Here is a 15,237-nt window from a genome sequence, read left to right as displayed (position 1 = left end):
GGCAGCCTGCCAGGGAGAGACCTCTGGGGGAACCCGAGTGCGGAGGCGAGGGCAGAAGAAGCCAAGTCACGGACCGCCCAGGGTGGCCGAAACCAAGAAGGCCAATCCGGGAGACCGGCCTCGGAGAACACAGTGCAGGGGGGAGAATGGGAGAAAGAGGTAAAAACTTTCAGCAGGGATGGACGAACAGTCGATGCAACGCCCCCTTTAAAACGACGTTTCAGGCGATCACTAGGCCTTGCCACCGCAGCTTTAGCAAAACAGATAGAATTACGATGGAAGCCCCTTTCCAAGCCTGAACTAGCCTTGACCCTAGAGCCAGAAGCCGGAGAGGAACTCGCAGTCCGGACGGAAGGGCGCGCATGCGCCGCCTCAAGGGCCAGCCCCGGGGGCGGGGCCTGTTCCCTCCGCCCTGGGTCTCCACGGGCTATCGCGGGGCGGGGCCTGTTCCCTCCGCCCTGGGTCTCCACGGGCGTTCGCGGGGCGGGGCCTGGTCTCTGGGTTTCAGAGGGCTCCGCCCCGCCCACCTCACCTGCGCGGCACGTGACCCGTGGGCACCAGATAGAGGATCCGGCGCGCCCCGCGCCCTGCAGGTGAGAGGGGCCGCGCCTATGGGCCGGCTCAGCGGCGGCAGGTGGGGGAGCGCGGCTGGGCTTAGCCGGCTGGGCCTGCTCGCGCGGGGCGTCTGAACCCTCCATTTCCCGGTTCTAACTGCGCAGCAGGGCCCTGCCGGGACTTTGAGTGCAGCGAGGCCTGGTTCGTGCACCCTTGGCCTGGGGCTAGGGCGGGCGTGCTGGCGCCGGGTGGAAGGAAGCCCCCTGCGGGTGAGCTCCCTGCCTCCCAAGCTGCCCTCCTGCCTGGGTCGCTCCGTCCGCAGAGGCCCGGCCGCTGTCAGAGTGGGGCACATTCCTGGTCTTTCGTGCGTGGGGGGTGTAAGTCGCAGACTTTATTTTCGGAGCGCTGGGCACCTTTCAGGTTTGCTTTGGATGAGATGGGATCCATATGTTTACGCTGGCAAGCTGACCTGGCGTGCCAGGTAATTTACTGTTCGCGTGACAGCGGAGGCCCGAGGGGACGCCCACACCCCCAGGCAGGTCCTGTGTAGGCCTGAGAGCTTTTTCAAAACAAACTGTTCAGCTGAAGGTGGCTCGGTGCTTCCACTAAATCCACTGGAGCTGAGTGCCGCAGAGGGCTGGGAGCGGAAGTTTGTTTGGAAAATCACCTGTGCGCACTTGTACAGCTGTGATTTGCGAGCTCTCCAGAAAGCACCACCTGGTCTTAATTGTTTTCAATGCAACAGTACAGGGATAGTCTACCAGAAATTTTCGTGTTTGGTTTTTAGGCTTTATTGGAGTTTATGTTCGAAAAAAAGAGACTGAACTTATTCTAAAAAGGAGAAAATTGTGATGGGGAAAGGCATGGTCCTTATGTCTTAATTGTTTGATTGGTTGATGGGATCCTGCTCTGTTGCCCAGGCTAGAGTGCAGTGGTGCAATCACAGCTCACAGCAGTCATCACCTCCGGGGCTCAAGCGATGCTCCCGCCTCAGCCTCTGAAGTAGCCGGGACTGCAGGTGTTCGCCACCACACCCAGCTAATTATTTTTATTTTTAGAGAGATGGGGTCTTGCCTTGTTGCCCAGACTGGTCTCAAACTCCTGGGCTCAAGTGTTCCACCTGTCTCGGCCTCCCAAAGTGCTGGGACTACAGGTGTGCACCATCGCAGTCAGACTTTTATTTATTTTTTTTGGTAGAGGTATTTCCGTAAATAAGACTAGGACACAGGATTATCAATTTTACAAGTCAAGGTTATACCTGCCCCTTTCAGAGCTGATTCTGCCTCTACACCAATTTTCCACCGTCAGTTATGTGTGTGTGTGTGTGTGTATATATATATTTAGTCTTGGTAGATTTTCTAATTTCATATTACGTATAGATTATTTAAAGGCTGGAACTCAATTGGGCTTGAGCAAAATAAATACTCAACATATATTTATATAAGTACATTAGATGCCTGACAGTTTTACATGGTGTGGCTACAGAAATGAGCAAGATGGCAAAGTCCCTAGTCCTTTGGAGTTTACATCCTAGTCCGGGGAGACAATTGAACAAATATCCGATGCTAGTGGTAATTGCTGAGAATATAGGGTGATGTGCTAGCCTAGAAAGTGGCTACTTTAAATAGGGAAACCCTCTCGGAGGAGAGACACTGAAATTGAGATCTAAATGACAAATAGAATCCGAAGAGCAGAGGGAAGAGCATTTAAGCTCGAGAAAACCGCTTTATGGAGACGAAAGATTGTTTGGCCAAGGAGGCTGGAAAGAAGAGAGGGAGACTGACCAGAGTTGAGATCTGAGAAGTGGGCAGGCAGGAATTATATAGGATTTTGTTTGCCATCGTGAGGAGTTTGATTTTATTCTAAATTTGTAAATTTGTTCTTGAATGTGGTCTGCCTAAGTTCATTTTTTGACACTTTCTTAGGTTTTCTTTTCTTGGTTTCCTTGATTCATTCAGAGGTGGTTCCTCACCTCAAGTCTTTTGTATAATTACTGTTTATCAGACAGGATGACAAACCATGGTAGGATAGCTTTCAACATGGCCCCTTATTAATAAATTTTCAGTGAGACTTTTGTTGGTTTTTTTAAGAGCAAATCCTACAGTTTCATTTTAAAGGCGGAGCAGATAGCCTTGGCTCCATCCTGTGAAGGGAGCAGCTAAGATAATTATTAGAATAGAAAATACTTTTTGAGTTGAGATGAGCAGATCTGGAATGGGATATTTTTGAGAACTCCTTATGAGAAAGACTTCAAAGGTGAAATAAACACCTTAGGTTTTGAAAGCTCAGCATCAAATCAGTTTGAAGTTATTTGACAAGGTTCTTTTTGAGGAATTGTGGAAATTTATTGGTATAACAAAGGTGGTTGTGAAAATCCGAGGTTATAGTCTTAATAGATTTTTTTTTCTCCAAATTGTTCTTATCCCAGGTAACAGGTTGTCCTTTAAAACAGAGCTCCCTTGGCTGGGCACAGTGGCTCACGCCCATGATCCCAGCATTTTGGGAGGCCAGGATGGGTGGATCACTTGAGGCTAGGAGTTCAAGACCAGCCTGGCCAACATAGGGAAACCCCATCTCTACTAAAAATACAAAAAATTAGCCGGGCGTGGTGGGGCACGCCTGTAATCCCAGCTACTTGGGAGGCTGAGGCAGGAGAATCACTTGAACCCAGGAGGCAGGAGTTGCAGTGAGCTGAGAACATGCCACTTCACTCCAGCTTGGGTGACAGAGGGAGACCCTGTCTCACAAAGACAAAACAGAGCTCCCCAACCCCAGGGCTGAGGACTGGTACCCATCATGGCCTGCTAGGAACTGGGCTGCACGGCAGGAGGTGAGGACATGAGTGAGCTCCACTTCTTGGCAGATCAGCTGCGGTGTTAGATTTTCTTTCTTTCTTTCTTTTCTTTTTTCTTTAAGATAGAGTCTCAGGCCGGGCGCGGTGGCTCAAGCCTGTAATCCCAGCACTTTGGGAGGCCGAGATGGGCGGATCACGAGGTCAGGAGATCGAGACCACCCTGGCTAACACGGTGAAACCCCGTCTCTACTAAAAAATACAAAAAACTAGCCGGGCGAGGTGGCGGGCGCCTGTAGTCCCAGCTACTCGGGAGGCTGAGACAGGAGAATGGCGGGAACCCGGGAGGCGGAGCTTGCAGTGAGCTGAGATCCGGCCACAGCACTCCAGCCTGGGCAACAGAGCGAGACTCCCTCTCAAAAAAAAAAAAAAGATAGAGTTTCGCTCTGTCACCCAGGCTGGAGTGCAGTGGGGTGATCTCGGCTAACTGCAACCTCCGCCTCCCTTCAAGGGATTCTTCTGCCTCGGCCTCCCAAGTAGCTGGGACTGCAGGCACGCGCCACCACACCCTGCTAATTTTTGTAGTTGGGGCTACAGGTATCCACAAGCCCTGTTGTGAACTGCGCCTGCTAGGGATCAAGGGTGTGTGCTTCTTATGAATCTAAAGCCTGATGATCTGAGGTGGAACTGTTTCATCCTGAAACCATCCCCCACACCCCAGTCCAGGGAAAAATTGTCTTCCATGAAACTGGTCCCTGCTGCCAAAAAGGTTGGGACCACTGCTTTAAAATGTTGATGTGGAAGAATTCATTGAGCAGATTAAAACATTTTGGCCCTTTTATATAGATTCAAATTGCATTTATCTGATTCCTAGAATAAATAACCTTTATCTGCTTAAAAATTTCAGGCTGTTTTACTTCAAATAAAGAACATGGTGAAACTGATTCACACATTAGCTGATCATGGTGACGATGTCAACTGCTGTGCCTTCTCCTTTTCCCTCTTGGCTACTTGCTCCTTGGACAAAACAATTCGCCTGTACTCGTTACATGACTTTACTGAACTGCCACACTCTCCGTTGAAGTTTCACACCTATGCTGTCCACTGCTGCTGTTTCTCCCCTTCAGGACATATTTTGGCATCGTGTTCAACAGATGGTACCACTGTCCTATGGAATACTGAAAATGGACAGATGTTGGCAGTGATGGAACAGCCTAGTGGCAGCCCCGTGAGGGTTTGCCAGTTTTCCCCAGACTCCAGGTGTTTGACATCAGGGGCAGCTGATGGAACTGTGGTTTTGTGGAATACACAGTCATACAAGTTATATAGGTATGGATATTTAAATCCTTCCTGTTTTAATCCTGTTGACTAGGTGTACTTAAAAAAAGCTGAAAGCAAAATATTTTGATATTCTGCACAGTCTAAGTGATGTAGAAAAAAAGAAAAATATTTCGATGACCCTAGGAAGCCAATAGTTTTCAGGTAGCACAAGAAAAAATATTTTAACTGGACCGGGAGCGGTGGCTCATGCCTGTGATCCTAGCACTTTGAGAGGCCAGTGAGGGTGGATCACGAGGTCAGGAGATCGAGACCATCCTGGCTAACACAGTGAAACCCTGTCTCTACTAAAAGTACAAAAAATTAGCCGGGAGTGGTGGTGGGCACCTGTAGTCCCAGCTACTTGGGAGGCTGAGGCAGGAGAATGGTGTGAACCTGAGAGGCCGCACTTGCAGTGAGCCAAGATTGCACCACTGCACTCCAGCCTGGGAGTGAGACTCCGTCTCAAAAAAAAAAAATTTGTAACTGGCCTTCTAAAGGTCAAATACCCAGAGAGATGTTTAATATGATTCTTATAGTACATTTGCTTAGCTCTGAGAGTTTTATATTTCCAATCTTAAAATTAAGAGTTAACCTTGTTAGATTTTTATGGTTTTTTTTTTTAATTGTAAGAGTTAAACAATGCAGCATTTTAAAGGTTCAGTAAATTTAGGCTTTTCTTTTTTTTTTTTTTTGTTATACTTTAAGTTCTAGGGTACATGTGCACAACATGCAGGTTTGTTACATATGTATACTTGTGTTAGGCTTTATTTTTGTCACTTGTGGTTTAAGTGTTTTCTTTCTTTTTTGAGACAGCATTTTGCTCTTGTTGCCCAGGATGGAGTGCAATAGTGCGATCTAGGCTCACTGAAACCTCCGCCTCCCGGGTTCAAGTGATTCTCCTGCCTCAGCCTCCCTAGTTGCTGGGATTACAGACTGCCGCCACCACGCCCAGCTAATGTTTTGTATTTTTAGTAGAAACCGGGTTTCACCATGTTGACCAGGCTGGTCTTGAACTGCTGACCTCATGTGATCCACCTGCTTCGGCTTCCCAAAGTGCTAGGATTACAGGTGTGAGCCACTGCGCCCGGCCCAAGTGTTTTCAATAATAAAGTAATAGTATGTAAAGCTCAGCTAAGAGATGCAGTTATTTCTCTGACTGCAATTCTTGCTGGGTGAATGAACAAGCCCAGAAGAAAGAACCTCATGCCTGGTGTGGTGGTGATGTGTTATTTATCATTTCTTAAAAAAAAAAACAACTCACCAGAAAGACTCTTTTGGGAAAAAAACAGTCAATTAATTTACATTGGTAATGTTGTATTGCAATTTAACAACATTAAAACTATTCACATTTATTTATATTGTGGCAAAATATACATAACAAAAGTTATTTTTATTAGCTAGGCGTGGTGGCGTGTGCCTGTAGTCCTCGCTACTCCAGCGGCTGAGGTGAGAGAATCGCTTGAACCCAGGAGTTTGAGGCTGCAGTGAGCTAGGATTGCACTACTGTACTCCACCCTGAGTGACTGAGTGACCCTGTCTCAAAAAAAAAAGTTAACACTTTTAGATGACATTAAGAACATTAGAAACCATGCGCTTTTAAGTAATTAACAATTAAAATAGCCTAGTGTACCTCCCCTTCCTCCTATCTCCCAGCATCTTTCAGAGCGCAAATGCCAGTTGGTCAACAACTATTGCTCATTTAAGCTTAGGTCTGGGTTGAAGAGGGTGATGTGTTTTAAGTGGTGTTAATGAACACTTAGGCCAGATATCTTTTTTATATGCATGAAATCCATCTGTCAGCTAAGGAATCTTATCCAATGACAACTTCTGGCTGTATAGCATAACTATCTCTAAAGAATGTAATTAATTATATATAAGTGATAGATACCCTGCTGGATGGGACAGTGCGTTAATTGTTGGGTTTTTAACAGCTTATTTTTCCTAACTGATCTAATATTAATATCTTCAGCACAGTGCCTCCCTGTCTTCCTAACATAATTTTAACTTGCCCACAGCATTTTCATTTCATGAATAATTTATATTTGAAGACCTCACCGTTGCTTCAAGGTAATTTTTAATACAGACATTGAAAGTACCTTTGACTCCAATAACATATTTTCCAATAAAAATACTTCTATCTTACCTTTAAAAAAAAAAAAAATGTAGTTGATGTTGCTTGTCATTGCTTTTCTGGTTTAAGTTTTACAGATTTTAATGTGTTTATACTGATTTGCCCTGTGGAAAAATATGAAGATATGTGGACTTTGGTTTGTAATTTAAGCTTGAACATACCAGTTAAAATGTTTAAGGGAGGGTATTTAAATCCTCCCTTGCTTTTGGACAGTGTATCTCAGTTCATAGCATATAAATGATATTTTATTTCTGTAGGCATCAATTGTCCTTTCTCTCTAGATCTGTTATGGCCATTTATTCTCTTTTTACTGTATCAAGCTGCTGTTAGAGACTGTGGTATAAAGTAAAAGATACTCTGAAATGAAAACCCACTTTTTACTTTTATTTCAGATGTGGTAGTGTTAAAGATGGCTCCTTGGTGGCATGTGCATTTTCTCCTAATGGAAGCTTCTTTGTCACTGGCTCCTCATGTGGTGATTTAACAGTGTGGGATGATAAAATGAGGTGTCTGCATAGTGAAAAAGCACATGATCTTGGAATTACCTGCTGCGATTTTTCTTCACAGCCAGTTTCTGGTTGGTTATTTTATTCTTTTAAGCGCTAGAAATTCCTGCTTATAATTTGTGCTGTATATGACTTGTTCTTTTATTCTTTTGTATGTTATCATTAGTAGAGTGAGGAGCCCTCTTAATTTATTCCTGTAAAGGGATTATCCTTCTCTCTTTTTTGACCAAAATGAAATCTGAAAAAATATATGAGAAAATCACATTCTTTTCTTTTTTTGGGGGGGGGGGCTTGGAGTTTCCTGCAAGAAAATTACATTCTTTATTATATGCAGGGGTTGACTCAGATTGGTACAACAGATTCAGATTCCTTGGATATGGCAATTTAGAGGACCTAACCCTATTGATAGGATTGCAATTAAAAAAAAGAAAAAAACACTATGTTGATATTCAAGTAGAAATGTAAACTTTAAAAATTGGAAATAGAAGCTATGTTTTCCATTTACTAATTTAATCTTCCAAAAGCTAAATTTATAAAATGTTTGCCAACACAATTGATTTTTTAGAAATAAACAGAGATCCTGAATATAGTCTCTTGCTTTTAAATAGGTACAGTGAATTGGAAAGTTCTTTCTTTAAAGTTTTCATTTTCCATGTTAGTGGGTGGGAGTTCTGTAGCTCTTGTTCCCCTGCAGTCTTGTTGCCAGACCAGTGCTGTCCATAACAACGTACTGCAGGCCACTTAGGAAAATTTAAAATGTTGTAGTAGTAGATGAAATTAATTTTAACAGTATAATCCCAGTATATAATGTAATTTCAATAATTGATAATAAAAATTATTAAGATACTTTATCTTTTGTACTAAGTCTTTGAAATCTGGTGTATATATTATAGATAGTACATTTCAATTTGGGCTAGCTGCATTTCAAGTCTTTGGTACCCACATATGGCCAGTCACTGCCTTATTGGACAAAACAGGTCCAGAGAGTAGACAGGAAGATTGTGGTATTCCGCCCTTTTCAAGCCCATCAGTGGCTTGTTAAGACATGATTAAGATCCCAGATCCCAAAAGCAAAACATGTTCTGCTTCCCCCTAATCTCAAATTGCTCTTGGCCTCATGCATTTTTTGCCACATTGACCTTCTTTAATTCCTGGAATGTTTCTAAGATTTTTCCAAGGGTTTTATGTGCAGACCCTTTACCTGGTTTGCTGTTATGTCCGTTAGAATTTGGCTGAAAATCACTAAAGATAAGCCTCTCCTGCTCTTAACTCCTGCACTAAATCTGTATAATTTTGATATAGTCTTTTATTTGCATGCTTTATTTTTCTTTCATAATACTATCACAAGTTTTAATTCTATATTTATATGGATAATATTTAATGGTGTTTTTCCTATTAGCTTGTAAGCTCCAGGCAGGCAGGGCCTGGGTCTCTTTTATTCATCGTACCTGATACAGAGTAGGCCTTGAAATGTAGATTGATGAGTAAGATTCTTTTTAATGATTTGCTGAAATAATAGATTTTCTTTTCATAAACCCATTCTTATGTTAAACTGCCTCCCTAATTTAATTAAGGCAGTTATTCTTTTAATATATTGTTCTGTGCTGTTTTACTCTAAGGACAGCTTGTAGCAAGTCATTGCTTCCATTTCTGTGATACCTTCTCCACATCTTGTAGGCACTCAGTGAATCTGGTGAATTATATAAGTGTGGAGAGATCTAGGTTCCTTTTTTGGTTCTAAATGATCTGAAGATAGATTGCCAATGAAAAGACCACTATATTAGTTTTAATATTAGAATGAAAATAAGGGCTTTTTTGTCCTGCATTTAGAGAGATTGGGAGCTTCTGGGGTCAGGAAAGGCTCACTACACCAGGCAGAGAATTCTAGATGAGACTCTGAAATGATACCCACATCCCCACCCTGCCTTTAGAACATGTTATACACTTCTCTCGGTAGAATTTTAATCTTCGTGCCTTCTTTAGTTCCTTCAGTGTTGCTGTTGAAATATATCTTAACCTTATGAGTAAATTCTCTGAAACAAATTGATACATGCTTTAAAGTGATTATTGTAGGAATTTGTGGGAACAACTGTATTTATTTAGAAGACAAAGTATATAATTTAAATTTGTTTAATTTAGTATTTGTTATTATCTGTAAATACTTACGATATATTAACTCATCTTGTGACATTTTGCTGAAATAAGGAAAAATAATCCTGTTTGCACCTGAGAGTAAATAATCATTTCTCTCCAGTTTTTAAATGATAAAGTGTGGGTTATTAGGTTATTATAATTTAAATATTTTTCCTGAAGAAAAGTATGTTTCTAAATATTATATTTAGATACTGAACATAAGCACATTTTAAGCTGTGTAATTTTCCATTGTCTTAGCTGAATTTTCACTACTTAAAGAACTTTAGAATTAACTTCAAAGGATCTATTTAGTTAAAAAACAATGAAAAAAATAGGTTTGGTAATTAGGTCTAATACAGAAATATTTTGCTCTCAGTCATTTATTGAATAAAATGTTTTGCCTTAAAAAGACAGTGATTATCAGGAATTGCTTGTATCCCTCAAGATCTCTCTTAGAAAGGATACATTTTGGGTAAACCTATGTTACAGAAAAAACAAAAATGCTATTGAAATATGGAAGTCCCGTGGAGTTAGAAAAACTTTCAGTGAAATGGAATTTAATTCGTTGTTTGTTAGTAAAGTGTTTGTACTTTCAGAGAGGCAGAGTCCATAGAAAAAATTTCCATGCCCAGGTGTATACATTTGTTAAATTTTATATACTGAATATTTGGTAAGCCGGAGTGCAATCTCAAGATGGATATTAGATTTCTGTTTTGGTGACAGGGTCTTGCTCTGTCATCCAGGCTGGAGTGCAGTGATATGATCATAGCTCATTGCAGCCTCAAACTCCTGGGCTCAAGGGGATCCCCTGCCTCGGCCTCCTAGGTAGCTACAACTACAGATGTGTGCCACTACACCCGGCTAATTTAACAAAATTTTTTGTAGAGACAGGGTCTTACCATGTTCCCCAGCCTAGTCTCAAACTCCCGGTGTCAGCCTTTTGAAGTGCTAGGATTACAGGCTTCAACCACCATGCCCAGCCTCAATTTCTGAATTGTGCTTTACTGCATATGAATGCCAAAACTTACTTGATGAAACTACGTGTGATATTAGGTACCACTTGTGTAAAATTGCATTGATGATATCAATATTTACATTATCCAAAATTGTTTAGGAACTTAATCTAGCAGATACATAATGATACGCTAAAATGAAGTAAGTGTAAAGTAGTAGTGCTTCTGGGACACCATTTAACTGATTACTTTCCCTCAATAATATAATATTTTCAACCAAATGGAGTGAATTGATGTTATTTTTGATTTCTGTAATTCCAGCTTTTGGCTTGATTAAATCAAATGGAAAAAAATTCTCATTATTCCATATGAACTATAGACCAGGCTTTTAAGAAATTGATAAGACCTTAGGCCGGTGCTATGGCTCATGCCTGTAATCCTAGCACTTTGGGAGGCTGAGGCAAGCGGATCATGAGGTCAGGAGTTCAAGACCAGCCTGGCCAACATGGTGAAACCCCATCTCTACTAGAAATACAAAAATTAGCTAGGCGTGGTGGCACATGCCTCTAATCTCAGCTACTTGGGAGGCTAAGGCAGGAGAATTGCTTGAACCTTGGAGGTGGAGGTTGCGGTGAGCTGAGATCGCACCATTGTACTCCAGCCTGGGCATCAGAGTGAGACTCTGTCTCAAAAAAAAAAAAAAAAAAAAAGGAAGAAATTGCTATGACCTTAAAAAAAGGTTGGGAATGATGAAACATTTAACACTGTCAAAGTAACTGACTTTTCTTCCTAATTTTTCCCATCAATGCTAGCCTCATAGACTCTAAAATTGGGTTAGAGGATGCTCTATTTAGTGGCTCAATATTGGTTCTTGCAGCCTTGAGTTCTATTCTTTGAGGAATGTAAATGAAAGGTATTTTATGGTAGCAACTTGAGGACTAATAATCCTATATAGTACCTTGTTTAAAAGAAATTCTTTAATCAACATTTTGTTAAATGGTATAAGTTAACTAATAGCTTGTGAACATGGTTTAAATGAGTAGAATTAACAGATCTCAGTTTAAGAAATGGAAATTTTGGGGGGATTTCAGTGTTTTACAAATTCTCTGTATTTATTTTTAACAAATTTTAGATGGAGAACAAGGTCTTCAGTTTTTTCGATTGGCATCATGTGGTCAGGATTGCCAAGTCAAAATTTGGATTGTTTCTTTTACCCATATCTTAGGTATGTATGCTAAGTAGCACTTCTCTAAAATTATTTGTGGTCTGGATAAAATTTCTGTTTAATCTTTTTACTTAAGGTAGCCTGATTATCTAAAAATAAGTACAGAAATATGGTTTAAGAAACTTTTAATCAAAGTTTAAAAGTTGACATGATTGAAAAATCAGGTGCTCATTGCTGATCATGACCTCACCCATACTACTGCCATGCACATTTCTGCTCACCAGAGGGGACCACTTTGCACTTGATTTCAACTCCTTTGGTGGTTTTCACAGTTTCTGTGAACATTGTTTATACCACTATATTTTTTATTTATTCACTGTAGGTACTGCTTTTTGTTAGTGTGTGGGTCTTTTCCCTTCCATTGTACTATTCCGTCAGGTGACCCTTTCAGTCAGGAAGCTTATTTTGTGCAGTTTTGGAATAAAGTATTCCGTTATGCTATTTCTTTCATCCTTCTCTCTTTTTACAACTTCCATTAATTGAATGTTGGGCCTCCTGAATTGATTCTCTTTTTTTTCCCCCACATTTCTCTCTCTTTTCTTATACTTTAGGGAAAAATTTCTCTGCTTTTTCTCTTAACCTTTTTTTGAATCTTTTATGTCGTTAATCATATTTTCAGATTGAAAGCTCATCATCTTCTTCGTTTCCTTTTCATAGTGTCCGTTATAAAGGTAAGCTCTCAAAACTCTCAGGATGTCTTTTAGGAGTTTTTGCTTTGTTTTTAAGTTCCCTCCTGTTTTCTGAGCTTTGTTTGCAGTCGAGTCCCCTTTTTGCTTAGTATTCTGTTTGCATTTAAGAATTAGACAATAATGTTTAGAAGCTCTGTGCACAGGGGTGGTTTGTTAGTGCTGGCTTCCCTCTAGGATGAAGAGGTGGGTAATTGGCCCTTCTGGGTGAGGGACTGGGGACTTGGGGAGTAGATACTCTGTCACCCTAGGGCTTCCCAGGCAGTTGTTTGTTTGAAAGGTTTCACTGGGGATAAGTGCTTGGCTTTTGTGCAGCATACTAAGGGTGAAGTTGGGGAGAGATTGGAGGTGGACGCCAAATGATCTGTATACAGTCAGTCAATTTTTCTCTTTTCAGGTCTATGTGTGTGTCATTCTAATTTTCCTTTTTTCTGGCTATTGATATTCTGGAACCTTGAGGTATTTTCTTCCTACCCTCTCCACCTCCTCTCCCTGGTCTTGCCCTGGCTAATTTTTAAATTTTTTATAGAGACAGTGTCTCAGTTTGTTTCTCAGAATGGTCTCGAACTCCTGGCCTCAAATGATCCTCCCACCTTGGCCTCCCAAAATGCTGGAATTACAGGTGTGAGCCACTACACTTGGCCAGTCTTGGGGTGTTTCCTAGGGCAGAATAACTTTCTTGGCTGTACCCCCGTCTCTTTGTACACTGGGCTGTTATTCTTTTATACTTCATTACTTAATGTGCTTTCTACCTTCCCAAAGTTGATTCAGTGTCTGGTTTGCTGATGCCCCTCTTCCCACTCTCTTTACCAGTGTACATTTTTGTCTTTAATAATTCCTTCATTGACATTTTCATGGGAATCTGAAATATTGTGGTCATCTTGATTGATTCAGGAGCCTCAAAATATTATTTGTTACCTAGTACACTTCAGTTAAATGACAAACTACATTTTTGTTGTTCATAATTATCCTATAGTGTATAGAGAAGAACCTTTTATCAGGAAATAAATATGTTCCTTTGATAACTGTTCAAAAGTAAAGCGTTTCACATGTTTACTGGAAAATATGTTGACACTGACTTTTTCACAAAAACATACATGACAGTTTATAAACATGCAGTTACAACCTTTTCATAAGGCTGGGCATGGTGACTCACGACTGTAATCCCAGAACTTGGGAGGCTGAGGCAGGCGGATCACTTGAGGTCAGGAGTTCGATACCAGCCTGGCCAATGTGATGAAACCCGGTCTCGACAAAACTACAAAAATTAGCCAGGTGTGGTGGTGCACAGCTACAGTTCCAGCTTCCTGGGAGGCTGAGGCAGGAGAATCACTTGAACCCAGGAGGTGGAGGTTGCAGTGAGCCGAGACTGCACCACTGCACTCCAGCCTGGGTGACAGAAGGAGACTCTCTGAAAAAAAAGAAAATAATAAGAAAACCTTTTCATAAAGCATTTATCACCATTGGTATCTTATTTGCTTATTTGTAGGGAGGAGTAGAGAGACATATGGGTCTTGTACTTGAGGACATAACCTATTCTTATGGTTGTATTAAAGTTTTGTAGTCTTAATTTGGTTTGCACCTTAATATGTTTGCTTTGTTTGATTAATCATGCCTACTTATTGCTCTGTTCCCAGTTAGAATGAAAGCCTTTTGAAGTTCATCATTGTGTTTCTAGCACTTGTATTTCTAGCATGGTGCCTTTAGTGTGTCTCTGCTCTCCCAGATAAAAATATTTTTTTCCTGTTTTGAGCTTGAAACTTTTACTTACTCTGATGACCTTTTTCTTTAGTTAAATGCTTGTTATCCTCACTAAAAGACATTTAACACTTCAAAAAAGGTTTTATTGTGTTTGATGTAGTTATAAATTTCCCTTGTGTATTTCCTTTTCCTTTCCTCCAACCCTTGCCAATTTCTTAATATTTATTTTTATAGGTTGTCACCAAAATGTATTGAATTCCCTCAGTATACTTTTAAAACAGTTGTGATATTTGTGTTTAGTAATTCTAAAAGCATAAAAGGGATTTTACACTTTTTACACTTTGTAGGAGTGTTATAAAGATAATATTGGAATTACAAGATGTGTAAATTACCATTGATTATTTACAGGATGACAAAATATTTTTAAATGCCAGATTTAAAAAATTATAAGCATTTTTTTACGTCTTTTGGGCAGTTGGCGTATTTTGTTTTTATCAGACACCAAAATTGTGGTATAGTTTAAACGTTTAAAAATTTTGGTAGTTACGAAATTACCCCATCTAGCCTTTGTTGAGCTGCTTTTTAAAATCCATTACTGAGCTTTTGAAATGTGAGACAGAGTAACAAACAGGAGAAGCCGTGTTTGCTCCTTTCTGCTTGCCAGCATAATTTCACAAAACCCCCGACTCTGTGACAACGTGCAGCTCTCCGGAAGAATGCCTTGAAGACAAAACAGAGGAGAGCACAGAGTCCCCCATGTCTCTTGCCTGAGTCACTACATTCCTTAAAAGATAAACGAGCCCAGCCTTGCCTTTTCTTACCTGAGATAACGTCCGGAGATCATGTTTCTGCAATCTGTAACCGAATGCACTTTGGTAATCTATAACCAGATGTACTCTTACACCCAGACCTTGATGTGATTCTGCTTTAATGTAACCTCTGTGTGATGTGATTTTGCACGTACTAAGCCTCTCCCACCTGTATATGAGCAGCAGGCTGAAGCACCACTTTGGAGTGGTCTCACAGACTGCCCTGTAGTTCCCAGGCCATAGGCCTTAGTCTATAGTCCTCAGAAAGACTTTTGAGTAAAACTACTTGAATTCTTTAAAAACTTGACTTTTTTCTTTAGTCAACAGAAACCAGTTAATCATACTGCATCCCGATTATTTCCTTATAGATATCTGAACTGCATGAGGGTTTTTAATTTTTGTGTCCTTTAGGCACTCAAAGATTATT

General features: G+C 40.9%; 1 protein-coding gene across 13 annotated transcripts in view; it reads left to right on the top strand.

Annotated features, from left to right (window-relative positions):
* The first annotated feature begins 398 nt into the window (after positions 1-398).
* Positions 399-15,237, top strand: part of WDSUB1 (WD repeat, sterile alpha motif and U-box domain containing 1) — a 50,563-nt gene continuing 35,724 nt past the window's right edge. For 6 of the 13 annotated variants that reach the window (XR_004176522.1, XM_031651288.1, XM_031651287.1 and 3 more), the window contains exons 1-4: positions 399-593; positions 4,254-4,675; positions 7,190-7,374; positions 11,522-11,614. Coding sequence is in view for 12 of the 13 variants with exons in the window: in XM_031651288.1 (XP_031507148.1) it covers positions 4,278-4,675; positions 7,190-7,374; positions 11,522-11,614 (676 nt within the window). In the remaining variant the exon portion in view is untranslated. Of the gene's footprint in view, positions 825-862; positions 1,037-4,253; positions 4,676-6,681; positions 6,734-7,189; positions 7,375-11,521; positions 11,615-15,237 lie in introns of those variants that run through there. The other 7 variants (XM_031651293.1, XM_031651292.1, XM_031651290.1 and 4 more) reach the window with 7 other exon arrangements.

This window comes from Papio anubis, chromosome 10 (assembly GCF_008728515.1).
Source record: "Papio anubis isolate 15944 chromosome 10, Panubis1.0, whole genome shotgun sequence".
In the NCBI taxonomy this organism is placed as follows: Eukaryota; Metazoa; Chordata; class Mammalia; order Primates; family Cercopithecidae; genus Papio; species Papio anubis.
Note: the sequence above shows the minus strand (reverse complement) of the source record. Positions and strands in the feature narration are given on the sequence as shown.